Genomic DNA, 26,691 nt, shown 5'->3' on the forward strand with positions numbered 1-26,691 from the left:
TTAAATTACTGACTAGAGCACGATAGTTGTGCATGTCCAAAAGTGCTTCCCAGATTAGAAGATGTTCACAGCGTGTTTCTTGATAAAAAAAGATGCTTTTTCTGTTTACATGGGGTATTGGTTCTTTATACTATGATGTGAGCTCTCTTTTCAAACAGTGAATAAATATTAGAAAGAGGCAACAAAGATATGATGAGATGCACAGCAAAGGCAACACCACATACTTTGTTCCCCCACATGCCTCCTTCCTCTTTCTATTCCTCTACCTCTGGTGTAGCCTTTGCATTATTAGTTTCAATCTTGCGGTACTTACTACAAGGTGTGGCATTCCCACTGCAGCTATTTTTGCTTATAAACCCTGTTTAATGCAGTAAGTGAGGATTTGGGTCAGCGGATTGTCAGCATTGTTGGGCAGTGTTTGCCAAGTGACAGCATATTCTAGGGGTGCAAATATGCCAGCTGAATTTTTTGTTCTCTGTACAGTTTTTGTGCAACAGAATCTTAAGACACGATAATAGGTCTCTTAATTATTCCCCCTGCAATGGTGTTAATAAAGAAAATATTTTATTTTTTTCAGGACTTACTGTTCTTCTGTGCTACCATAACCTTAATAAAGCCAGTGTTAAATTGCTGCTTGACTGGACAAAGGAGCTGTGATTTTTCTTCCGCTTAATTTGTTTGAGTTCGAAAGGATGATTTGACTTCTGATCATGTGAAAAGCATTTCATAGCATACTGGAAAGCTGTCTGGTTTTGTATCTAACAGACTTAACAGCATGGTTGGCAACAGACGGATAATGGAAGGCTAATGAATAATGAAAAGCTGAGTGATTGAAATAGCAGAGCTGTAGGGAGAGAAGAGGGAAAGCTGGGAAGGAAAATGGAAAAAACAAACAGTACTGAAGTAAGGAATAACCAGTATTTTGATCAGTATCAGGGAATGTCTTCACATCAGAATTCAACCCAGTCATAACTTAAGCATTCTCCATCTGCCAGCTCACAAAAGCTTTTAACTTCTGCACCATGACACATTTTGTACAAGTCACTCAGCTTGCCTTGAGGAAGAGAAGGGTAGATTGAAATTTAAATATTTTTCAACTGCTAAGATGATGACTACTCTACAGTAACCTTCTCGATTGCCATTAATTGTCTGGTGCATTCCCAAATTCCTACCAGAGTGAGTGTGCTTAGCATCTCAAAGTCTACTGCAGAAAACAGAGTAGAGCAATGGCATTGGAAGCCATCAGCTGTACAGAGACACATTGCAACACTTAGTTTGTATTTAGACATCAGTGAAGACATCTCTCTTTTGGTAACAAGGGGTAACTCCCTTTTCATGGCATTCACTCTTCAGATATCCAGCAGGGAGGAAGAGCTCTTACTCACTGCTAACCAGTCTCTCTAGATGAAATATAGTCTCTAGAGTGACTGCACCTTAAGAAAGATTCCTCTGTAAATATAACAAGAGTTACTGGGGATAAGACTTAACTCCGGGTGTCAAAAGTGAGAAGACTATCTCCTGATGTTAAAAGAGGATGGCTCACTAGCAGTTTGATATTCCCGATGTTTGTGTTTGTATATGTGCATTAGCATGGAAGAAGTCAGCTCCTATTAATCTCCGCACACTGCCAGTTGTGGCTGAGCCTGGTGGTGCAAGGCTTGCTCTTACACTTGTTTTCATGGTAAGAATTACAGAGTAGGAGCTGAGTTAGCACTGTGTTTCCTGCTACATCTTCTCATGTCTTTTTGCAATGACAAACGGAAAAAGATCTACTACTTTCTCATTATAACTTACTACTTTTCCTTTTCCTGAGCTCTGATATCACTGAAAAATGAATAATACTGTAAATACTGTCCTTTCTTTTTTTCTTTGCAGAATCTGTACCAAAACAGGTTCCTGGGCCTGGCAGCCATGGCGTCTCCATCTAGAAACTCACAAAATCGACGCCGGTGCAAAGAGCCTCTCAGATACAGCTATAACCCTGACCAGTTCCATAACATGGACATCAGGAACAATTCCCATGAGACAGTCACCATTCCTAGGTCTACCAGTGACACAGACCTTGTCACTTCAGACAGCCGGTCCACACTGATGGTCAGCAGCTCCTACTACTCCATTGGGCATTCGCAGGACCTAGTGATATACTGGGATATAAAAGAGGAAGTGGATGCAGGGGACTGGATTGGCATGTATCTCATAGGTGAGTCCCCCTTACCCCTTCCCCTTTGGGTTTCTTGCTGCTTTTGATAGCTGTAGGTGTTAAGGTACTATGGGTTAATGGTGATGATGAGCTGATACAGCTCCCTTAAGTGTAGTCTTTAAGTGGGTTCATATATTACAAAAATTTTTTCTGCTCCTGAATTGCTGGTTGCAGTCCTTGCGCTCACTTTTTCTTCAGCAAAGATACAAAAAGGCTTTCTGTTGATGGTTTCATGACATTTAAAGATAAATTCATTTTAAAGCCATTTGGATGTTGGGAAAATACCTCCCATACAAAGGCATAAAATATTTTCAGGGTTTCCTCTTGAACATCCTTTAGTAGTCTGTGACAGATTACGAGTCAAGAATATGAATCATTTAAAAACCTTGCAAGAATGACTTTTTCTCTATAGCCACAGGATATTTAGATATGAACAATAATTATAGACTGAGGCAGTCTGGAGTTGTCCCAGAAAGTTTTGCTTTTTTTTGCCTTTTATTGTGTATTGGAAGCTCAGTTGAGCCATGCACATTACCATATATTTGGCAACTCCATCTAGTAAATCCAATCCCATAAGAGTAATAAATGGTTTCAATTCACTTTTACCTGATTGTTCCACTTCAGTATAAAATTAGCTTTTTTTTTTAACCTGGTTTGGTTCCTATGGAAATAGTCCTGCTGCTGAGACTGGAGTGTGTGTTAACTCTTTGCCCTCTGGTAAATTTTGAGCATGGTGAATCAGTTTCAGACACATTCCTCTGTGTATTAGGGGGTCGTAATAATCTGCAGTTCTAAAGTGTTTCTTGAAAATTAGTGACTTGGTAAAGAAGATTGACTCCAATTGGTGCCCCCACAAAGGGAAATGTTGGTAAAACACTTTCCTTATCTATTTGGAAGGTATGCCTAGCAGTTGTAGTTCCAACAGCACTGCTCAGATAGTGAACCAAAACCAGATAACGCATATGATGCTGTGAGATGGGCTTTTGGAGCAGTCATAAGGGACATCTTAGGGAGCCATGGTGTTACTGAAGTACTTTAGTGGGTAAAACCAGATGGCTTGACATCATGTGCTGAAGATATTGGGAACACAAATGTTAGTGATGTAGGGGATGTCTGAGAAGGTACTAGGTAGGAGGTCTGAACATATAGAAGAACACTGGTGGCAAGGCGTTAGGTACATGAAATAAGTTCAGGATATTGGAAAGATTGGAAGAAGGGGTACACAAGGTTGGTTATTTAGGACATGGAGGGAAAGGAGTGGAAGTTACAGTAAGCCAGGCTGCAGTACTTGTTCCCGTGAGTAACCTTAAAAAATACTCTGCTTTGAAAATAAAAGTAGGCTTCTGAAATTTAAATCTTTCAGGAAAAAAGCAGAGACTGGATTTAAAACAGATGCTTTGAAAGCAGTCTGGTTTGTTGGCCTTAACAGAGTATTACTTGTGTTTACGGTTAAGCTTGAAATGGAGTGTTTTACTGGAACAGATGAGAAGACCCAGGAGCCCCCAGTATTGGACACTAAGAAATACTGTAAGCCTATTCTGCAGTAGTGCAGGCAACTTATGAATGTATTGCCTCAGTAGAAAGAGGCAAAGCATACCTTCTGGTGGTCTGCATAGAGCTGTTTCATACTGACTGAACTTGTTCAGCCAGGTTTCGTAGCTCAGATGTTGCATCCAGGGCTGTGAAAACACATTGTAAGTTGGTTGGGTTTTTTTTGATAGGCAACCTGAATACATAGAGTTTTAACTGGGAAAAATAAAAATATACCCTGGTACTCCTGCTTAATTTACTGCATCAAACTACTGCATTCCCAGACACCCCAGTAAATTACAAGTGCAGATTTTGAAGTGTATCCTTGCCCCTGCTGGCTGAATGCCTGTTGTTTATGACAATAGTTAATGGCTTGTTCCAACGAACTCCGATGCCAAATGAAAACTGAATAGTGTGCCTAGTCCCCAAGAAACCAATAGTTGACCCTTGATGGCTTTGAAGGTGTTTTATTTCCAGGCTCTCAGGTTCCCACTCTAACTAACTGAGAAAATAGCAGGCAGTAGCACCCCTCATTCCCTTTTTGTCTTCCTTTCCCTTCTTCCTACCACTGCAAACCTCGTGTAAGACGAGTTTTGTTTTGGTTCCCTTTAAAGAACATGGGCCACTGTGAAGATCGGTCGGGTTTTGGTGTTAGTTTGACATGGAAAACACTCAGAATTTATGAACATAACTAGCACTGTGGCTATATCCACTTTTACAAGTGGATACAGTAGGAATGGTTCTGTAGAAGCAAACATCTGATGAAGGCTTGGCTTTAGAACAGACTCAGTCTGGCAAACTAGGTTTGAAGGGGGAAGGGATTGAAACCAGGCTTTCCAGAGAGGAGCCTAAGGATGGAAAGCCCGAGTTAGAAGTGAAATCAGCAGCCCAGCTGAAGTGATATACACCAATGCACACAGCATGGGTAACAAACAAGAGGAGCTGGAAGCCATCGTGCAGCAGAAAACCTGTGATGTAGTCACCATTAAGGAAACGTGGTGGAATGACTCGCATGACTGGAGTGCTGCCATGGGTGGCTACAGGCTCTTCAAAAGGGACAGGCAAGGTAGGAGAGGTGGAGGGGTGGCTCTGTATGTTAGAGAGTCTCTTGACTCTGTAGAACTTGAAGTCAGTAACAATAAGGTTGAGTGCCTGTGGGTCAAAATCAGGGGGAAGGCCAACAGGGCTGATATCCTGGTGGGAGTCTGTTATAGACCACCCAACCAGGATGATGAGGGTGATGAATTACTCTACAAGCAGCTGGCGGATGTCTCAAAATCGCCAGCCCTTGTTCTCGTGGGTGACTTTAGCCTGCTGGATGTCTGCTGGGAACTCCACACAGCGGACAAGAAGCAGTCTAGGAGATTCCTAGAGTGTATAGAGGATAATTTCCTATGCCAGCTGGTAAATGAGCCTACCAGGGATGGGGCCCTGCTAGACCTGGCGTTCACAGAGAGGGGCTGGTGGGAGATGTGGTGGTTGGAGGCCATCTGGGACACAGTGACTATGAAATAATAGTTTTCAACACTCAGGGATGCAAGGAGGGCCATCAATAAAAACTCTAAGCTGGACTTCCGGAGGGCAGATTTCGTCCTAATCACAAGACTAGTTCCGAGTGTACCCTGGGAAACAACCCTCAAAAACAAAGGGGTCCAGGAGGGATGGACATGCTTCAAGAAGGAAGTCTTGAAAGCACAGGAGCAGGCTGTCCCAGTCTGCTGAAAGGCAAGCCGGCAGGGAAGATGACCGGTCTGGCTGAACAGGGAGATTTTGAAGGAAGTTAGGATAAAAAAGAGAGCCTACTGATTATGGAAAAAAGGGCTGGCTACTCAGGAAGAGTTTAGGAATATAGTTATGCCATGTAGAAAGAAAATTAGAGAGGCAAAGGCACAACTTGAACTGAATCTCGCCACCTCTGTGAAGGATAACAAAAAGTCCTTCTACAGATACATCGATAGCAAAAGGAGGGGCAAGGAAAACCTCCATTCTTTATTGGACATGGACAGGAATATAATTATCAAAGATGAGGAAAAGGCTGAGGTATTTAACACCTTCTTTACCTCAGTTTTCAACAGTAAGACAGGTTGTCCTTAGGACAGCTGGCTTCTGAAGCTTGTAGAAAGAGATAAGAATCTGAATAGCCCCTCTGTAATCCGGCAGGAAACCATTAGCGACCTGCTGAGCCACTTGGATCCCCACAAATCTATGGAACCAGATGGGATCCACCCAAGGGTGATGAGAGAGCTGGCAGAAGAGCTCACCAAGCCACTGTCCATCATCTACCAACAGTCCTGGCTCACTGAGGAGGTCCCAGATGACTGGAAATTGGTGAATGTCACGCCCATCCACAAAAAGGGCTGGAAGGAGGACCTGGGAAACTACAGGCCCGTCAGCCTGACCTCAGTGCCTGGCAAGGTTATGGAGCAGTTCATCCTAAGTGCAATCACACAGCACCTACAGGATGGACAAGGATCAGACCCAACCAGCATGGGTTTAGGAAGGGCAGGTCCTGTCTGACCAAGCTCATCTCCTTTTATGATCAGGTGACCCGCCTGGTGGATGAGGGGAAGGCTGTGGATGTGTCTACCTGGACTTCAGCAAAGCTTTTGACACCGTCTCCTATAGCATACTCCTGAAAAAAAAGCTGGCAGGCCATGGCTTGGACAGGGACACTCTGTGCTGGGTCAGGAACTGGCTGGAGGGCCAGGCCCGGAGAGTGGTGGTGAACGGGGCTGCATCCAGTTGGTGGCTGGTCACCAGTGGTGTCCCCCAGGGATCAGTGTTGGACCCAGTTCTGTTTAATATCTTTACTGATGATTTAGATGACAGGATTGAGTCCACGGTCAGTAAATTTGCAGATGACACTAAGTCAAGGGGGAGTGTCGAACAGCTGGAAGGCAGGAGGGCTCTTCAGGGGGACCCGGACAGGCTGGAGAGTTGGGCTGATTCTAATGGGATGAAGTTCAACAAGGCCAAGTGCCGGGTCCTGCACTTTGGCCACAACAACCCCCTGCAGCGCTACAGGCTGGGCACAGAGTGACTAGAGAGCAGCCAGGCAGAAAGGGACCTGGGAGTTTGGATTGAGAGGAAGCTGAACATGAGCCAGCAGTGTGCCCAGGTGACCAAGAAGGCCAATGGCATCCTGGCCTGGATCAGGAACAGTGTGGCCAGCAGGACCAGGGAAATGGTTCTTCCCCTGTACTCAGCACTGGAGTACTGTGTCCAGCTCTGGGCCTCTCAGTTCAGGAAGGGTATTGAGGTGCTGGAGGAGGTCCAGAGAAGAGCAACAAGGCTGGTGAAGGGACTCGAGCACAGGTCCTATGAGGAGAGGCTGAGGGAGCTGGGGTTGTTCAGCCTGGAGAAGAGGAGGCTCAGGGGAGACCTCATGACTCTCTACAACTCCCTGAAAGGAGGTTGTAGCCAGGTGGGGGTTGGTCTCTTCTCCCAAGCAGCTATCAGTAAGATAAGAAGTCATGGTTTTAAGCTCTGCCAGGGGAGGTTTAGGTTGGATATTAGGAAGAAATTCTATATAGAGAGGGTGATCAGACATTGGAATGGGCTGCCCAGGGAAGTGGTGGATTCTCTGTCCCTGGAGGTTTTTAAGATGAGACTGGATGTGGCACTCAGTGCCATGGTCTAGTAACCACGATGGTAGTGGATCAAGGGTTGGACTTGATGATCTCAGAGGTCCCTTCCAACCCAGCTGATTCTATGATTCTATGAATACCCTTGAGTTGCTGTAGTGTTTAGCTGCAAGTGTGTAGCTTCATCAGGACAGAATTGAATTGGTGTGGCTGAGAATCACCACGCAGAGTGGTGGTGACAAACTGGGGACAATTGGAAGGGTTGTTACAAAAGCACACTTCTGACCTGAATTAAAATGCTAATGCATCCTATTTGTGACCAGTCCATAGGGGTGAGAGATCCAGACGTCCCTAATGGCTTAGATTTGTGTGTGCATTTGCACAGATTTTATGAGCCTGCACTCCTGTTTAGACAAGGAATGTTCCTGGCCTTGTGGGTATGACCTTCAGAATGTAAACTGATATATAACTATGTTTTGAGTTAGCAGCCAGGGTGGAGCAAGAGAACCAAAGAAACTATGAGCTTTTCCCAGTCTGCTCAGGAGAGGATTAGTGTTGAAGCCTATTATTACCACTTGTATGACAACACTGTTAACTCTTGCATTGCTGCTGGTCATTCTAGTGTTTGTCTCACAACCACATCGTGGATAAAACCCAATCCTTTTTGTGACTGTTTGGGTTGGTGAAATTTGAGCTGAAAGATTTGAATGTAGCACTATTTATATTGGGGGCGGGTCATGAGAACATGGGAAATTATTTGCATCCTTGGGATATTAGACCATGTTGTGGATTGTTTCTAAACCTTGGTTTGGAAACATTGGAGTTGATGTTAGTTATTTGTCTTGTGGAACTCCTGGTTATCCCAGGAAGGGACTATACAAAGGCAGAACAGAAGGCAGTTCTCACCTTATAGGAGTTTAATCATTGCCATGGTAGTATTCTAGGAAATATCTCCAAATAATTTTATATGTGTGTTGGTTTTGAAATGCATAAAACTTAGTCTGTTCTCACCACCACTGCCATCACTAAAATTTTGATGATACCTAATAAACTGCAGGCTTCAGAATAAAGGTGTTCCAAGTCTGGGGAAATATAGATGATACAAAAGGTTTCCAAAAAGAAAAGCAAAAGTCATGTAACTCATGTTTTGATACTGTAGAGGATTTTGGGGTTGCTATTCAAAGGTTAAAGTAGCCTGAAGGAAGAGTTAAAGGAGTCTTCCCTGTATGGAAATTCTGTCTGCTTGCTCTTCATGTGAAGGAGCCACAGCTCCTTTTATCACAAGACAAAAAAATCACCAGATCCTTTTATCTGCAGAAGTTGGTGGAAGCTGGATTTAGCATTGGTTATCAGAAGTAACTTTTTGCTCATGGTCTCAGGAAATGGACTAGGCAGCCAGTCAATCTCTTGTAAAACAGTGTAAAAAATGGTCGTCATGTGACATGGCAAAAAACAGTATTGAGTATATCCACCCTGTAGATTCTTGAAAAAATCTGTGCACACATACACAATTTTTATGAAGGACCGTAGAAAAACTCCTTAGTTGAAGGGAAAATAGTAATTTTTACTCTCTTAAAATATAGATGTCATTACTTCAATGCAGTTTAAGATTAGCCGTGGTGAAATGACAAAAAAAAATATGAATTGGGAAAACAAGCATTTCTAGGTGTTTAAGGCATACTGTGCCTTCAGGAGTAGGAATTACATTTAATTCCTTCTAAGCTTGAACTCTGTTCTAACTTGTATATACTATCTCTCAGCTCTGAGCAAAGCAGAGTTACCTCTAAATTGTCTAACAACTCACCTGAAATGTGCATTTGCCTTCCCTCAAAAGAACTGTAGTATTATGAACATCAGCAGTCTTTCAGAAACATACCCACAGTCAAAAATACATGGAAACACTCAGAAAGTTATCTCATAAATTCGAACATAACAAAGCTCCGTTACTATTTAGAAGTCTCTGGAATTTAAGTTTTCTTTGCAGAAAAACTATTTGTAAAGAAAATGCCCATTGGGAAAAAAAGTGAAACTAAAACAAAGTTATGAATAATGAAGATACAGTGTTTGTATATTTTTAAAAAAAGGACTCTTGTTTAGTGGCTAATGTGAAGCAGATGGAATATTTGCAGTTATTTATCTCGAGGCTTTCTCTTTCTCTGTTATCTCATTTGCTATTGCTATTTGCTACAGTATGAAGCCTCTTAGATAAATTAATATGGACTGCTGGCAGCTGCCTGTACATAAAGAGCTATCTTATAATTACTTCAGTAGCATTTTAGCTGCTACTAGATTTCACTTCTGTCATCACCTCTATATCTGATGTAGAGGAGCTAATGAGAATTGTTTAAACCAGACTTCTGAAAAAATCATTTACTCCAGTGTCTGTGGACACTGATGTTGGGTGTTTATCAGGGGTCATATTATACTTTTCTTACTCGTATGAAGTAGACTTTCTTTCTCCCTTTCTTTCTCCCTTTCTTTCTTCCATTCTTTCTCCCTTTCTTTCTCCCTTTCTTTCTCCCTTTCTTTCTCCCTTTCTTTCTCCCTTTCTTTCTCCCTTTCTTTCTCCCTTTCTTTCTCCCTTTCTCTTTCTATTTCTTCCTCCCTCCCTCCCTCCCTCCCTCCCTTCCTTCCTTCCTCTCTTTCTTTCCTCTTTCTTTCTTTGAATGCAAAACATTAATTTATTACATTTACTAAAAATTTCTTCATGCATGAATCTTGTAGAGTCCGATTTGGCTTTTGATAGACTAGTTCCTCTGAAATTTATATAAGTAGAAATTTCTTGACCTAATTAGTGATGGAAGTTTAGCTTTAATTTTTTTTCCCTCCTCTGTTTCATCCTGTGGTGTTATTGCTCTCCCAAAAAGGCATAATTTGACAAATCTAATAACTGTTGGTTAATAAACATTTAAACATTTTTTTAAACACTTTCTGGGTTGATTTTAGGCTTAGATGACCTGTGTTGCTGTATTGGCCACTGAGACAAGTGGAAAAATCTACATTTTTCTGCTGTCAGACTTGGATCAGAACTTGTTTGTACAGCTATTTTACCAAACATCCAATACATACAAGCAGAAAGTGTCACATGTTGTCAGCAGAGATGGAAACTGTTAGACACAGTAAAGTTTGTATAAGGCTAGGAGTTGTGGGTGCCTGTGTTACGGCTCTAATCCCCAACTCAGGTACTCTCTGTGTGTTTGGATGGTTGCTGCACCTCTCTGCTTCAGATATAGCCATCTATAAAACAGAACTCTTCCCAATGGTCTGCTTAGAATGAATTTTGTTGGTATTTGGATTTGTTGTGTCCTGGGGTTGCCCATCTTTCCAGTCCTTTTATGGCCTTTGGAAGAGAACCTCTCTCTGGTCTTAGGGCTTCTCCTGAGAAGGTCATCTTGTGGTTGGGTCTCTGGCCAGGCTGTGATCACCTCAGCAAGCTAAGTTTTGTTCTACACCTGCAATTCTGCTCCCTCTGTAAAACACCAACAGAGGTGCCCAGTGGCCAGACAGCTTTCACTAGGCACAGCACTATTTATTTCAGCAACAAAAAGTGTCAGAGGAGCAAACCTGTAATAAAAACACCCAATAGAAGGCCTGCACAAATGCTGAACAGAGAGAGTATCAGGTGTCACAGGCCTTGGCAGATATATTAGTGCAGCAATATCAGTTCTTCGTTCCAACCTGGCTGCTCCTTGATCCAGTGAGAGTGACTTATCAGCCTGAGTCACTTTTTGCCTTTCCCTGTTTCTGTATCCAGTGGACCACTTCAGCCAGGTAAAAACAGGATGTGCTGTTTCCAGACCCACCGAGTGCGACATGAAAACAATTAGCTTTTGCATCTGTTCCACCCCTTTACAAGTACATACAGTCAACACTTAAATGCATATTCCCAACAAGTATGGCTTCTGACACATCCTCCCTTTCAGTGTTTCCAAGGTTTACCTCTGTCATTTGTGTGGTGTTAATGTTGTTAGTAGCAATGCACCAAAAAACTTCTGTAGAGGGGTTAGTGTAGTGATGGTGTGCTTTACAGTCTTTTAGGGAACTCATGGTAAAGAAGCCTGCAGATTGCCAGTTCTTTTCCTTAAATATATGGCTGAGGTGTTTACTGTGTGCCAAAAGATTCCCATTTTCATTTATTATATCACCATAAAATAACAGCTGTGGCAGCTCTTTCTAGGTGAATGGGTGGAAAAGAGTTTTCCCCTTCAGCTGTCGTGCTGAATGTCAGGAGAGGGAAATAGTGCAGACAGGGTGTACAATGGCTTCATGCCTTCTCAGTGATTTCCAGGGTCCTTATGCCCATGGATGAAACTGTCTCTGTGCTGTGCAAGGATGGCCCATACCGCTGTATAGCCCAGACTGATAATGAAGTCAGTAATTATCACCTGCTAAAGATTTCTGAAGAAATCATTCAGTGGGGGATATTGGTGCACCAAAAGCCGTGTTTTGGCCTCTACTTCAAAAGAAGCACAATTCATGTAGCACGTTAAGACTGTTGACTGGATAGAATCAATCACAGCACAAACAGTGGACTGCACAGACGTCAAATTCTTGGCAGGATAAGGCTTAAAGCAGAAAGATTTGTTTTGTAGAGGTTGCCAAGCCAGCCATGTGGATTTTGAAGGTTCAGCATATGTTTTTCTTTTCTTAGTTTTCTGGTTTAGAACTAAATCATTCCCACTCCTTAGTGTTTATAACACTTAAATGCAGTGTTCATAACACTGAAATATTCCCATGCTGCCCTCCACAACTACTGTAATGACTGTGTATGCACTGACCTTTTGTAATGTTTCTCATTCATTGATCTCTCCAGCCCTGAAGACATTTTTTTTTCTTCGCTGGAAATCTTCCACTTTGTAATAAGTTTATAATTGAATACCATTTTTCAGATAAAATCAGTCCAGATTCTCCAGAGATTCTTTGCACCATGGTGCTTCAGTGCACACATCTGAGTTGTGTTTGGCTTGGGTTTTTTTTACTATTCTATCAGATCTCAGGCTCCTGTCTAGTGTACTGTCTGCTGTTATGTCTTTCAACAGTGCTGTAAGCCCATTTTTCAAATATATTTCCCCCCTATTTAATGAACATTGTTCACCTGGACAAATGTCATCCTCATTCACCTTTCAGATCTTCCAATGTCCCTTTATATCATGTCTTTATACTGCCTGAGGCCTGCAGTGTCTCTTATTTTAATATTTTCCAGCAAATTTCATGGGTGCACTGTTTTCTCCTAATCCTCATTTTCCAAATTACACTGTAGTCAATAGAGAAGCTTCTGCTGACTGTGGGAACTTTAGAACCATTGTTATATTAAAAAAATCAAACAAAACTCTTCCATGTTGTACCTTACCACGCGTAGTGTGTCTTCACTGGGGCAATTTGATCATCCTTGTTTGGATTCCTCCCTCCCGTTTTCAGTTCTGTATGCAAACTGGGCATCATTAATTGTGGGGAAGTTTGTGCAATGCATAGCTGAAGTGGAGCTGTTGCTGTACTTAAACCCAGATGTGGTCCATCTGCTGCAGGGGTAAGAACAAACCTGGAAGTGCAGGAGCTTTAAAGCAGAGCCCGTAGCTGGGACAGGCATAGCTGAAGTAGCACTCAGAGCTATGTGGATACTATCACACTTCCAAATGTATGCAGAGCCAAATGACCCGTATAACTGGACAGATGCTCATCCCACTGCAACCTGACATCTGCTGGGGAGGTTTTAGCCTCTGCAGGTTGTTATTGCTGAGCCTCAGCTCTTTGCTTTCCTCATTCTTTTTACCTTTTCAGACGAAGATTTGTGGTTGTTGAAGAGAAATAGGTGAGTGATGGCTTGCTCCAGAGCACAGGTCCCAAATGCCTCAAGGACACCATAGAAGAATAAAGCCTGTTGCCACCAGCTCTGCTTTTAGCCAAAGGCTCCACTGTTGCAGGGAAGGAGAGGCAAGACCCTCAAGTGACAGAGCTCAGGCTCTCAGTGGGGTTAGCTCAAGTGCAAGGAGGGCAGAACAGTGAGGACAAACTGAATCCACACTTCATCCAGAGCCTTCTGAAAACCCACAGGCATATCATTACCAAGATTTAATAGGGTCTCTGTAACTGGCAGTTGTTTGCTTTTTTAATTGGTGTTGGTATCGTGAAAGATGAGAATGGTATCTCCCATTTTTTGGAGGCTGCTGGAGTGGTGACATCATCATCCTTTGATGATGTCATAAGTGGCTCTGAAAGGAAGCTAGATGTTCAAAGGTAAGTGTTTTGCTGAAAGTTGCAACTCCTTGATTTTAAGAGTGGCTGACGTCATTTGGGTAATTCTTTCTGCTTCAGATTCGGTGGTTCAGGTTTTAAACCAACATGCCTACCTTTCTGTATGCCTAGAGCAGTTTTACTTAGGACCACCGTCTTCTGCCCTCAGTGACTAAGAATTGCTGCAACTTTGACAACTCTGTTTTATCACAATTTATGCTCTTCTATCTCCCTTCTTTCCTTTGGTCTTTCTCTTGCCATGTCTTCCTCTCACTGCTCTTCTCCACTCGTTTTCTCCTTCCCAATTTATTTTTTTTTAACTGGGTTATTTTGGGGAGATAAAAATGGAACCATTCATGTACTTGAAAAAAAAGTATATGCAAAACTCTTAGATCAGGGACTAAGCTTGCAGCACCAATGGAGGATTAGACCCTTGTTCAGCACTCTTCTCCCTAAGAAGTTATAGAAGGAGGGATGCTAACTGTAAATTGTACTATATTCATTGCCTGCAGCAGAAATTGGCAAATGAATTAACAGTGAAGTTTCAATCCATACTGGAGCTTAATATGTAGCTGCTGAAGTCAATGAAAATGTTCCTATTGACTCCTATAATGATAGCCATTATTTGTGATTTTTTTTTTTTACTGTGATATCTTTGTAAATAAGAAATTGGTATCTACATCTTCTGCATATATTTCTCATTAATAGCTCCTCTTCTGCAGAATGATGACTGCTTGTGTTGTACAGCTCTTTGGAAGCATGATTTCCAAGGGCTAGGTTTTGCAATGCTAAAGGGTTGCAAAAGGAAACACTTGCATGGTCTGATACAACTCACTGCAAGCTACACTTGTGAATTGTAGAGGCTGTTGTCATCACAGTTCTTCTTCAAGTGATAAATTGGGTAGTAAGAGAATAAACATCAGAAATAAGACAGTTATCCATGGCTTACACTTGTATTATCTTGCAAAATAATTTTGTTTTATTTTATTGACATTCTCTGAACGGTCTGGAGCACGAGTCCTATGAGGAGAGGCTGAGGGAGCTGGGGTTGTTCAGCCTGGAGAAGAGGAGGCTCAGGGGAGACCTCATCACTCTCTACAACTGCCTGAAAGGAGGTTGTAGCCAGGTGGGATTGGCCTCTTCTCCCAGGCAACAAGTGATAGGACAAGAGGGCATGGTCTTAAGCTGCTCAAGGGGAGGTTTAGGTTGGACATTAGGAGGAATTTCTTCACAGAAAGGATGATTAGACATTGGAATAGACTACCCAGGGAGGTGATGGAGTCACCATCCCTGGAAGTGTTTAAAAAAAAACAACTGGACATGGCACTTGGGGCCATGGTCTACTTGACATGGTGGTGTTTGGTCATAGTTTGAACTTGATGATCTCAGAGGTTCTTTCCAACCTAATTAATTCTGTGATTTACAAAATCCCTTTCCTGCAGCTTTCCATGCAAGTTGCAAAGCAGATCAACCAGAGCTCTATACCACTTTGTATAGAAAATTATTTTTAAAAGCATTTTACTAGCTATTTTTATATTTCATTATAGTAAAGACATACATATTGACCAAAAGCACTTTTAAATTTCAAACTAAAGCAAATTTATTCAGCTGAAGACTGGAAGTCCTTCTGTAAATTCAGAAGTGCAGCATTTCTTTTTCATAACAGATCAAGACATAAAGCATAGTTTTTATTTTTGTGTCATAATTGCCCTAAGTTTATAGAAAGCAAATGATGTAGAATGTAGTGCTAAATCAAATTAGTGATGGATAAGAGACTGGAATAGTGTACCAAGATCAGGCACTTAAACTGACACTGCATTCCAGTCTCATGTTAATTTTTTGTTTCTTTGAAGGTAACACAGGTTATTCTAAATTGTATAGTGGTTAGTCATGGAGAATGTGAAAAGATAGGCTGATCATATATATCAGTAAAATATTGAGATAGCAGAGTAGGTTTTCCATTTCTGCTTCTTAAGTAAAACCAAGCAGACCAAAAGGGTCACTCAGCTATTTGTAATTTGAACTCCATCAGTCCTTCTGAGGAAGATGTGTTGACTATCTGTTTCTCTGTGGGAATTTCAGGCAAGCTTTCAAATATGGAAGTCCTGTCTGTTTAGTGTAGGCTGCTGAGAGCACTTAAAGTCACCATTACATATTTTACGGATCTTTTGGAGGGGTGGCCTCAATCAACATTTTCCCTAATTCCTCTGAAGAACAGCATGCTTTTTGTCAGCTGGATACTGTCTTTCATCTGAAAGATAGCTTTCTTTGGTGGCCATGGTTCTTTCTCTCTCTCTCTCTCTTTCTCTCTCTCTAGTGCTTTTGAAGTATATTGGGATGCCCAGCATGGAAGTGACAGCACAGAATATTTTTAGCAGTAAAATGCTGTGCTTGGAGGTATCTGGCTTAGTGAGGAGAAATAGTTCATCAGAATTGCTGTTGGTTCCCAAACCATTTGTTTCTAGCATGCCTTGGTCCCTCTGGCTGCTATTCAGGCCCCAGCTGCCTGGCTCTGGGTCATGCATCACCTTCTCAGTTTCCTCTAGGGGACTGTGTGAGGTGTGGGAGGTCTGTGGGAGCTGCTGCTCCTGTCCCAGTGCAGCTCTGCAGGTCTGCAGCTGCTTCAGCAAGAGGCAGCCGATGCTTCTGTGTGCCCCAGAGCAGGAGAACCAGAGAGCAATATCTGCTGGCTCCCCATCTCAGACACCCTCACCATCCCTGTCTCTAGCTCCAGGAGCAACTAATGATTTTCAAAGTGCAGCACATGCTGAATACTCCCTCATTTTACACTTTCCTAATTAGTTAGCTGTTTACCATGCAGGGAAATGAAGCCACAGATCTGAGGGCAATGGCAAAGTGTTTGCTTTTTGGCCAAGCGGGGCCAAACCCAGGCTATGCAGAGGAAATAGAGAGCTAGTTTAAAGGTTAATCACATTTCAAAAATAGAGGGAGGGAGATGCGTTATAGTGCCTCATTGGAAAAATGTCAAAAGCCATTAGCTGCTGGCTGAAATATATGAAAGGGAGCAGCATTAACTCTGCTCTTCTTTTTGTGTGGAGGTGAAATGAGGCATTTCACCATTTACCTTTGGGAATTAGGATGCAACATGTTTTAAAGGTCAGTTCCTTTGTTATAGGGATTTTCAGTAGAAACAGGAAATTAAATTTATTTTCCTTTGCACATACTCTTTCTCCTTTACATACCACACCATCTACTCACTTATGTATGGCATGAATGTTGATAAATATAGGTACATACATATGCACATATATGTAGTCCACTTAACAGCTCTGTATTTCACATGCAGAGTTTTCTTTGTCAATGTGCTACATACATGATGTCCATGTTCCAGGAATAGCATGCCTGGAATAGTATCACTTGCCAATTAAAACAGGTCGATCAGGCATATTCATACATTCCAGCCTCCTGACGAGTTTCAACTACTTCTATTTTTGACTTGCCAGAGGATATTTCTTTCTTATCTTCCACCTCCCAAAAATACATACCTTCAAAAAATGAAAGAGCGAGATTTCCCTTTTGGACCTGAATGTATTTTTCTAGAGATAAAATTTGTCTGGCTTAAAAATCCCAATGAACATGAATTCCTACTGGACTAAAAATAAGTTTTATTTCTTTGGAAATAGGAAAGTACCTAGCCTTTCAAAAGAGACAGTCAGGGTTTAAAACTGACTGTGAGAAGAATCTACATTCTGGATTTCTACATCATGACGAATACGTTTTATATAGAAAATTGGTTTTATACTTAAAGGCTCCGCTGCTCCTTTTTGAGGTGACCTGCATATTGCAGAGCTCCATAAAGTCATATTGAAATATCCTTTCTGCTGCCTGAGTGTGTATTTCAGTGGTCACTGTCCATAAACTGTGTGCACATGGCTAGTTCCATGTGTGTATCCCTTCCTTGGGGACCTGCTTTGCTCTGGACGCTGTCCTTCCTGCACACCCCTGTCTCTTGCCTCCATGGCAGGAGGCAGCGTGCAGGTGCTATTCAGTGGGAGCAGCTTGTTCCAGCTTTCCTATGGTTTCACCTGTCAGCTGTAACCATAAGGGATAAGCTTGCTTATCCCTTCCCTTCTGTGTTCTTCTACCTTGGACATGCAGATGGATAGTGACCTTTCTTCTCAGCCTGGTTTTCCAGACTTCCCGTACATTTTCAACAGAAAGGAGGAAACAGCTTTCTGCAGTACTCCCCATTGGCTCAGCTTGCAATAGGAATGGGATTTAGTTTGGATATGGGCATATGTCAGCCCCTCTGTCAAGTTAGAGAGGTTACGTGATGCAGAGTTCACGCTGCCTTTGTGCCAGCTGCGGGAAGAGGACAACAGCCCATGCAGTGGCAGTGCCAGCTGGCCCCTTCAGATACTGTGTATGAACACAATATTTTAAAGCTGATTCTGAAATGTCTTGTGCCACTAAACTCTAGCTTAAAAATGTCTGCAATTTCTTAAGCAAGGCCATCCAGTCCAGCTCAACTAAGCCTCCTTAAGCAGGCATGGTATTTTATAAACAATATATTTTGAGGAACAGTGATTACCCATACATCTTAATAACATGGCAGGTGTTGGAGCATCTCCAGCAGCTTACAGAGACTAAATATGACAAATAAATATCAGAAGTGATGAAGCCAGAAAGCAGCATGCTGGAACTGAGGGATGTTCTCAGCACCCCAGCAAGATGAGAGCCAGGCAGGGTTCCCAGGCTCCATCTCAGTGCAGCATTTCAGTATGTGCTCATCTTTAAGTATGAAGTGTTTTCCCTGCTAAAGCAAAAAGGGACAGTTAATAAGTTTAAGTTTTCTCTCATGTACATGTGTTCCTACTTCCACAGAATGATGTGGGTAATCTTCGATAATCTGTATCCAGGATGGCCCTACACTGAAGGGATTCCTTAGTAAACCAAACTCTGAGAGTAACGGTTGTATACTTATCTGCCTTTTTTTAATTTAAAAGAATTTAAAAGAGACAGAACCAGCTATAAAGTATAGCAGAAGAGCAGAAATCATACCAGAGGATTTTACTATTGAAGGGTTACTGCAGAGGTATACTTCAATACAAAGCGTGAAACGCAGCTAAGTGAAATAATTTCCTACAATTAGCAAGTCAGCAAAGGAAAAATTTATTGTAGATAGCATTGCTATTTATAATTATCCATTGCAATCGTTAATGACTTCTTTAAAAGGATTTCTGTTGTAAATCTCTCAAGAGAGTAGCATTGAACAGTTCAGTGTTGGTACCTGCTTACCTTCCTCCTTTGAGAACATGACTGTGTAAAACCAATGGGACAATGTCGACATCTTCTTGCTGCTTTACTCTTTCAGTGAAAGTGTAGTTTCCTTCAATTTAAAGTTTCCTTTTTTTAACTAATGTGATAGTCTTTGAGTTTCTCAGCTTTGTCTGTTGGACTGTGTCTTTTGCTCTGCATTTGGTCACACTATCAGTCTGTCCTCAGGCACAGTGACCCTTGTTGTATGGGTGGCATTATCTTTGTTTTCTTGTTGATATATGTAACAACAAAGCCAATTCATCCCAGTGTTTACAATTGATGTATTTTAATCTCAGATTGAGTGGTTCACATTTTTTCTCAGTTTTTAGGGTGACTAATAATTAATATAATTGTCTTCAGAAGCGAGTCTCAGCACCCACCCAGGACTGTTTCTGTAGCAAGGTTGAGTTGGTTAAGGTACAGTTTTACAAATCTGTTAAAATTAAAACTGTCCTTATCTCTAAAGGGAAAAATCTGGGAGATTGCTGGCTGGTCTCTGCAGGCAAAGATTGTGGCCTTTTGCTTTGTCAGAGCACAGATGTGAAATCCATTCCATCCCCCCGAAGCTGGAGCAATGAGGCCACGGCCCAGCCCGTCCGAGGTTGCTGCTTCAACCACTTCAGTTCGCGGCCATTTCGGATACCCGCGAGCCCCACTCCTCTGTGACCAGCTGGAAATGTCTCCATATGTCTATTTTATTTTTTGTATTTAGTGACGGTCAAAACCATGAGTGCTGGCCTGTTATGGTGGCAATATGTGCCTTTTTATGTGCTTGAAAGTGGGGCATAAGCTAGTAAGTTGGTGAGTGTGGGCCTGAGGCTGCAGCATGGTCCCACTGGCTGGTTTTTGAGCTGTTTGATAAAAAGGGATCCAGAACCATGCCCTTGCTTGGAGGCTGGGATGTGTTTGCTCACATCTGCACCACATGGGGCTTGCAGATTGAGAGTGGTCTGGAAAACAGGTTGTTGAGGCAGTGTAAAATGAAACTTGGAAACAGACTAAAAATTTGCACCTGTGGACAACCAAAAATCCACTCCTCAGGCTCACTACCTGCCCACCTTTTATTTACAACAGACCTGCATGTACAAGGGGGTCACTTCTTCAGCCTTGGTTCTCAGCAACTTCTTAGAGGTTATTAATTTTTATAGGCTATTCCTTGACTTCTCTGAAGATGAGGTTGGTAGTCTGACAGCTGCTAGGTGGCTCAAACACTGCAAGAGGACAGTGTTTTGTTGTCAGTCAACAACAGTTTTGGAGGCCGAGGGTTGTGAAGGCACCTGGTGAGTGGGATTCTTCAAAAATAATTTGTCCCTTGTGGTACGCTGCAAGAAATAACCACATCTGTTGTGGTACAAGTAAACATAGTACAGACACCTGCATGTAGCTATTTTATGTGGGGCTTTTTTAAAGGAAGAGTTGGTGCAAAGGAGGAGGATAATTCTATGTTATTATTAGATTAAAATAATTATTTTAATTAGGTAGTGGTTTATCCATGGTAAGCTAGATGTTTTCATGTTTGAGAATTTTGTAGGGACGCGTTTTTTAAAATTAGATTTCAGGAAAAGATGTTATTTTTAAGAAAGTCTGCACTTTTAAAAATATAAATGAGTGATAAAGCTAATTTCTCAACATGTGGTGCCAAGCTGCCTAGCAGTCATATCCTGTCAAGCCAATGGCTTATTTTCAGCCTGACTCTCTGCTATGCATATTGTCATAACAGGCTCTTGATGAGACTGTTTTCTTTATTTGTAGATGAGGTCTTGTCTGAAAACTTTCTGGACTACAAGAACCGCGGTGTCAATGGCTCTCACCGTGGACAGATTATCTGGAAGATTGATGCCAGCTCTTACTTTGTGGAGCGTAAGTATTTTTCCAATTCTGCTATGCTATAATTCAGTCACTGCAGAAAGATAATTGAACTGTTATATTTGTTTTTATGATGTTTTTATGCCCAATACGTCTCTTAGGAAAGGCCAAAAATGTTACCAAAATCTTCAAATGTATTGAAAGAAACTGAATCACTTGGCGGAATAGAAACCTGCAATTTCTGCAAACAAATTTTGTGGGCATTGACTTATTTGCTTTTTTTTTTTAAATACAGTTATGAATACATGTTTTACTCAATTTGCTGCTATTTGCACTATATCATTCGCTATGAGCTGCATTAACTTTAGTATGGTATTAACTCAGGGGCATAATCTCAATCACACCAGCTTTTAATTGGAAAACTTCCTGGTGTATCCAGCTTCCGCGAGATTCAGGTGGATTCAAAAGTAAAAAGAGTCAAGTTCTGATTATCATCTAGACCAATAAAGGTATAACAGTATGTAGTTGCAGCAAGGTACATTAATTTCAAATTAATTGTTCCTCATAATATTAATATATTACCCAGGGCATCTGATGCAATGCAGTGTAACTCTTTTCCACCCCCTTAGCAATGAAAATGCAGAAACACTAAATTTGTTTCTGCAAAGAACTAGGTACCTTATATACAGCAAGTTAACATTTCCAGCCCTGACTGTCCCATGTCTCTGACCATTCGAATCCTTCCTATTTTCAAAGAGTTGCCACGTGCTAGTGTGAATGGAATTCATGGTCATTTTTGGAGAATAGAAATAGGGTACTCAAAAGACTGGACCGAGGTCTATAGCAAAACATCTGCAGTGAAAGAGCCACATGTATCCTTAAGGAGGAGTTAAGCATGAAGAAGAGTAGCAATTTCAGTTTTACAATTGTACTGAATGTTTCCAATGATCTATCTGAGCCTCCTGGACAAAATTCAGACATTTGGTAAGAGCATTTATAAATTGCTTGACAGTCAGGTATATGTGTTTAAGACTGTCTAAATTTGAGAGCAATCAAAGGAATCTTTGATATAACCTATATTCTAAAGGATTTGTAAAGGCCAAGAGTTATACTTCCTTTATCTCCAGCGTTGACCTTAAGTATTTGGTATCAGCAAGGATGCTACATGTAAACATTTTACAGATACTCAGTCCTAGAAACAGGTTATCTCTTTGCAATATGAGGCATTTCTGATGATCTGTAATTCCTAGTGTTTAACTAAATTGAGAATGCTGCTCTAAAGAATTAAGGGAGCCACTGAAATGTCTACAGGACATACAGGATGCTTATATCTTGTGTTTTTAAAAATACATAGATGGGAAACTGTTTAATATATAAGAACATTGGGTGTAGTTATCCTGGTTTTGGGACAGAAATTCATTGCAGGATCTAACTTGTAAAGCAGACTCTAATTTGCAGCTGCTTTGAGCCATGGTCACTAATCTTTGAGACTGATCATATTTTCTTTTAGCTGTTAAAGAAGCGTGGAAAGAAGATACAAAATCCCAGACTGAAATTTGAGGAGACCTTAGTACCTTGGTTTATTGAGGAAGTTTACTAGGCTGCTAGTAGCTTTCTTGCCTGATCCACAATACAAAAGCCTCTTTAGCTGGGCCACTTTTCATTAAGGGCTCAACTGCACAATGAATTATGTCAGGTTAATAGGTTGCCCCCATTAGCTGAGACACAGTAGCTTTTGTTAATTGGTTGCATGTGCATTCTTCACTTACCCTACTGTAAGAAAATGCAAATTAGCATAACCATCCTTCACTGATGCTTAAAACTAAGTTGTACTACACCATAGTTGGGCAGCCCATGGTTGGTAAGTTGCTGCCTCTTGGTAATTTGTTATGCTGATACCATTAGGTTGTGAATGTCAGCCCTGAGATTGCGCCAGTGCACTCATCAAGGACAAATCATTGCCCTGTCCAGAATTAAAACAGGAGAAAATGAAGTAGGCAGTAGTAAATAGCAGCACATGTGGATACTCTTAGAGCTACTTGACTACTGAAGTGGGAAGTGGTGAAGAATGTTGATGTATGTCAATTTTATATCTCTAAAGGCACATTTGAGAATTCCCGCTCATTGTTGAGTCTTATATATGGAAGAACACAGCTTTGCATTTGATTAAATGTTATGTTAAAAGCTGCAGTGTCTGAAAACCTGAAGTATTTTCTATCCAAAGAGGATGGTGTAAACAATCTTTCTTCAGACTGTTATTTTTCGGATGGAGATCATATCTTCCTTTTATGTTGCATAGCACACAATATGGTGTGCAAGAATCAGAAAGATACTGGTCATCAAAATCAAACTCAGATAAGAAATGTAGCTAAGATATGGTAATTTATTTTCAAGATATCTGTATTGTTTTTCCATGTAATATGTTATGATTCCCTTAACTTGCTATTGACTGGAGCATTGCTGATTACAGCATTAATTCTCTATAAAACAGAGTAGCTCAGTTGCAAAGGCAGCTCTTAATTTCTTCTTTTGCTTTTCCTGTAATTGTTTGTACTTTGGTATCTTTTCACCACGAGTCAATATTGGCTATTAATCAACCACACAGAGCTTCAGAAAAGGTTGAGATATACACTGCAGTGTTTGGCCCATGATAGCTGGCAGGAGCTATGATAAAGGGGAGATTGCTGTATGGCCAAATAAAGAGTCGGCTTTATATAGAGAATTTAAGTTTCTCAAGAATTTCAGGCATCCCATACAGACTGGTGTGGTTCCTGGTCTTGAAATATATAAAGGTTTAATATTTTTGGTGGTGCTATTGTATTAGGATTATTATAGAGGGACCATGGGAATCATCCTGGCCAACCTCAGGAGTCAAAGTTTTTCTACTGCGTACAGTTAGACTGTAGGACTCCCCCCAGGTTGTTTTTATACCACATTTAAGGAAATTACGCTTATGCTATGACCAGCCAGCCATTCGACATAAAGAGCTTAAAAATATAACTTTGAGCCTTTTTTTATTAAAGAGCTATATGGGGCAACTTGAAAAATCAAAGGTATTAAAGACTAGCTGATTTGTAACAGTGAAATTCCCATTAATATGAAAAAAAGAAGTATTAGAAAGGAGGTCAAGTAAATAGAGAATTAGTATTCATTTCTGTATTGATTATGGAGGCATATATAAAATATTTGGGAGCATTTTGTTGAAAAGCCTTAATGTCCCCCAATTAGTTATCCTTTCTTTCCTACATTTTTGAAAACTAAGAAGCAAATGAAATATGACACTCTTACCATGTAACCTGTAGTCATTATGCCACTCTTCAGGTACTTAGCAGATTGCTGACATCTAATCACTGTAGATAGTAATTGGAATGCGATGGTCTGGGACCTGAAATAGGCGTGAGTAAAGGGAAAAGCGTCTGCAGGTTATTTTCTTCATGGTAGCAGATTATCACAACAGAAATTTATCCAACACAATTATAATGATAATTACTGGCCAAGAGGGTCAGCCTAAAGGACCACACTAGAAAGCAGTTGTGCACGTGCTGCTATGGGAAGAAGAAACGAGCAATGAGAAGTGCATCACAAGTGGAGAACACGAAGGAAAACATGGAAAGAAATTTCAATGATTTTCTGCCTTAATTTGCCTTCTTGTTCTTCCATAAAACTGAAATTCTGAAATTTCAGATGCTTCTCTGTTGTTTAAGCTGTACTTTCACAGTATTCTCAGTGGACTGCCCAGTCGGAGCCATTAAATGTACCTTTTTCAGGTGTATTTAAAATCTCACTTGGTTAAGAAAATGTTTTTGTGAGGTAGGTCAGTCACAATGCAAAATAGTTTTCTTTTTTTTTGAAACATGCTTCTATGTTTTTGGGGGTATTTGGGCAAAATATGTGTTGCTTTTGAATTTGCTGATAGCCTGCATTGAGAGCATCTACAAGGCCTTATCTGTTTTCTAAACAAAAATAATTTCTTTACTCATACCCATACAGCATTTTCAGATACGACAGATGTTTAAAGTTTGTGTTTGTTTTAGTGATCTACTTTTTCACCTTGAAAAGGATTAATATCTTTCCCAGAGAAGCGCATGCCTTTCTGCTTTGGATTTCACAAACTTGCAACATAATGTTGCCAGATAGATATGTAACTGGTATGAGCCAGAGAGGGAATTGCTTCCAAATTACAGCATGAATGCCAGCAGAACAGAACTCATCTCCTATTAATACTCAGCAAACAAAAAGCCTTAACAGCTGCAGAAGCAATGTTGCACTACAGCCAGTTTTGCATTTCTGCAGAAGTCTGGCAATTTGGGTTTTTCTGACAGTCAGTGATAAACAGGAAACACCCACTGTAGCCATGAAATGGTCAGGGATTGTGGAGAGGGAGGAGCCAAGAGAGGCTGGGTGCCACTAGGGGTATATGCTTTGTGTTCAGGCTTGGAGAGCACTGCAGTGAAAGAACCAGCCTGTAGTGGGTTTTCCAGGAAAGGAAACATGCTCTGTCTCACTGCAGCTTCTGGCACACTTTTTGGCTTATACAACAATACGGAGAAAGGGTATGCAGGAAACTGTTTCACTGAGGTGTGGTGCAGCATCATCTTGTGAGCACAGTATCAAACTAGCTTATCCTTACTATACTGAGTAAGGTTTTGACACTATTCAGAATTGCACCAGAGATAGCCAGATACCTGGGACTCCCCCCTTAATCTATTAGCCTCTGTAGGTGTTTTACTGTCAACTAAGAACCACTTCCAAGGATGACCAGTCATCCATGTGGCATTTTTATGCAGACACTTATGCAGTAGTTGTTTGTTTAAATTTGTTTCTGTTGTTGTTGCTGCATTTTTAATAAGAAAGATGGATGACAGGCCTTGCAGGAGACAGAAATGGTACTCATTTACTCTTATTTACTGACAGGGAAATAATGGTAAAAAATAGGTACAACTAAAGTCAGAGATCTGAGACATCCTGGTATATCTGCAGGTAGAAGGTGTATGTTCTAGGTCATGGTCAATATATGCCATATATGTGTGCATTTATGGAAAGGTACAGGAATGTCCCCAAACTGGCAATCAGCCCTTTCATCCGGGACTCTCTCTAGAAAACATATCTTTTGCATATCTTTAGGAGGCTGATATAAGGCCTACTTTGTACTTTGAAGGTACAAATTACTGAAGGATGTTCTAGCCTTGAATGTTTCCAAATAAATGAGGCACAGTCATATCAACAAAAGCTCTAATGAAACTAGAGTATTTTCGGGACACACTGTTGACAAGTCTAGCCCACTAAAATAATTTCCTGTTTCCATTTTCATTGCTACAGTGTCTTTCACATCATATATTTCATGAAAGAGCATGTGAGAAGGGAAAATACAGACAAGGCTGTCGAAGTCTATCCTGATACACCTTTTAGCGCGATCTACAGTCATGCTGCATGACTTCAACCTTTGTGAGTCCACAGATGGTAAAAGCCAGAGCAACACAGAAGCATCTTTAACAGACTATTTAGCAGAATGGTTAAAGGTGTTGGAGAAAAAACAGAGATGAAGCAATAAGAGAGACTTATGCCCCAAAAAGTGCATCTACTGTTTGTCTCTCTCCCAAGGAAGACATGCCATAGTTTTGAGGTTCTTTCTCTTCATCTCCTTGCACATGTATTAGGCTTATTGATGTTTTTTGGCTGTCTTCAACCCTACACAGAATTTTTAAATTCCTCCTTCTTTTCCTCAGCCTGTTACTCTTATAGTAGTTTAATACTACACTTCAGCCAGGCTTAGCTTTGGGAAGAGGAGCACAGTCTGAAACCGGATTAAGGCATTTCCTGGTTCAGGGATGTTGAGGTTCCTCAGGAACCCTGTGCCTGGGATCCTTTGTTCAGCCCTTTAATCTTTGCTGTTACTGTATTTCCTGTTCGTTTTCCTCTTGCAAAGTCTTTCTTTTGCAGGCAGCAACCTATCATAAATGGAAACATAGGCCAATCCACACAAGACGTTAGGCAGCTATTTCTCAGCTTCCTTCACGGTTGCACTGTGGTAGCTTAACCAAAAGACTTGTCTAGAAATTG

General features: G+C 41.1%; 1 protein-coding gene across 9 annotated transcripts in view; it reads left to right on the forward strand.

Moving 5' to 3' along the window:
* Window positions 1-26,691, forward strand: part of HECW1 (HECT, C2 and WW domain containing E3 ubiquitin protein ligase 1) — a 249,104-nt gene that overhangs the window by 67,201 nt on the left and 155,212 nt on the right. For all 9 annotated transcript variants that reach the window (XM_029961855.1, XM_029961850.1, XM_029961853.1 and 6 more), the window contains exons 2-3: window positions 1,876-2,200; window positions 20,578-20,685. In XM_029961855.1, the coding sequence (XP_029817715.1) occupies window positions 1,912-2,200; window positions 20,578-20,685 (397 nt within the window). In that variant the 5' untranslated portion in view covers window positions 1,876-1,911. The remainder of the gene's footprint in view (window positions 1-1,875; window positions 2,201-20,577; window positions 20,686-26,691) is intronic.

Source organism: Manacus vitellinus, unplaced genomic scaffold (genome assembly GCF_001715985.3).
Source record: "Manacus vitellinus isolate BGI_N305 unplaced genomic scaffold, ASM171598v3 scaffold_3_pilon, whole genome shotgun sequence".
Classification (NCBI taxonomy): domain Eukaryota; kingdom Metazoa; phylum Chordata; class Aves; order Passeriformes; family Pipridae; genus Manacus; species Manacus vitellinus.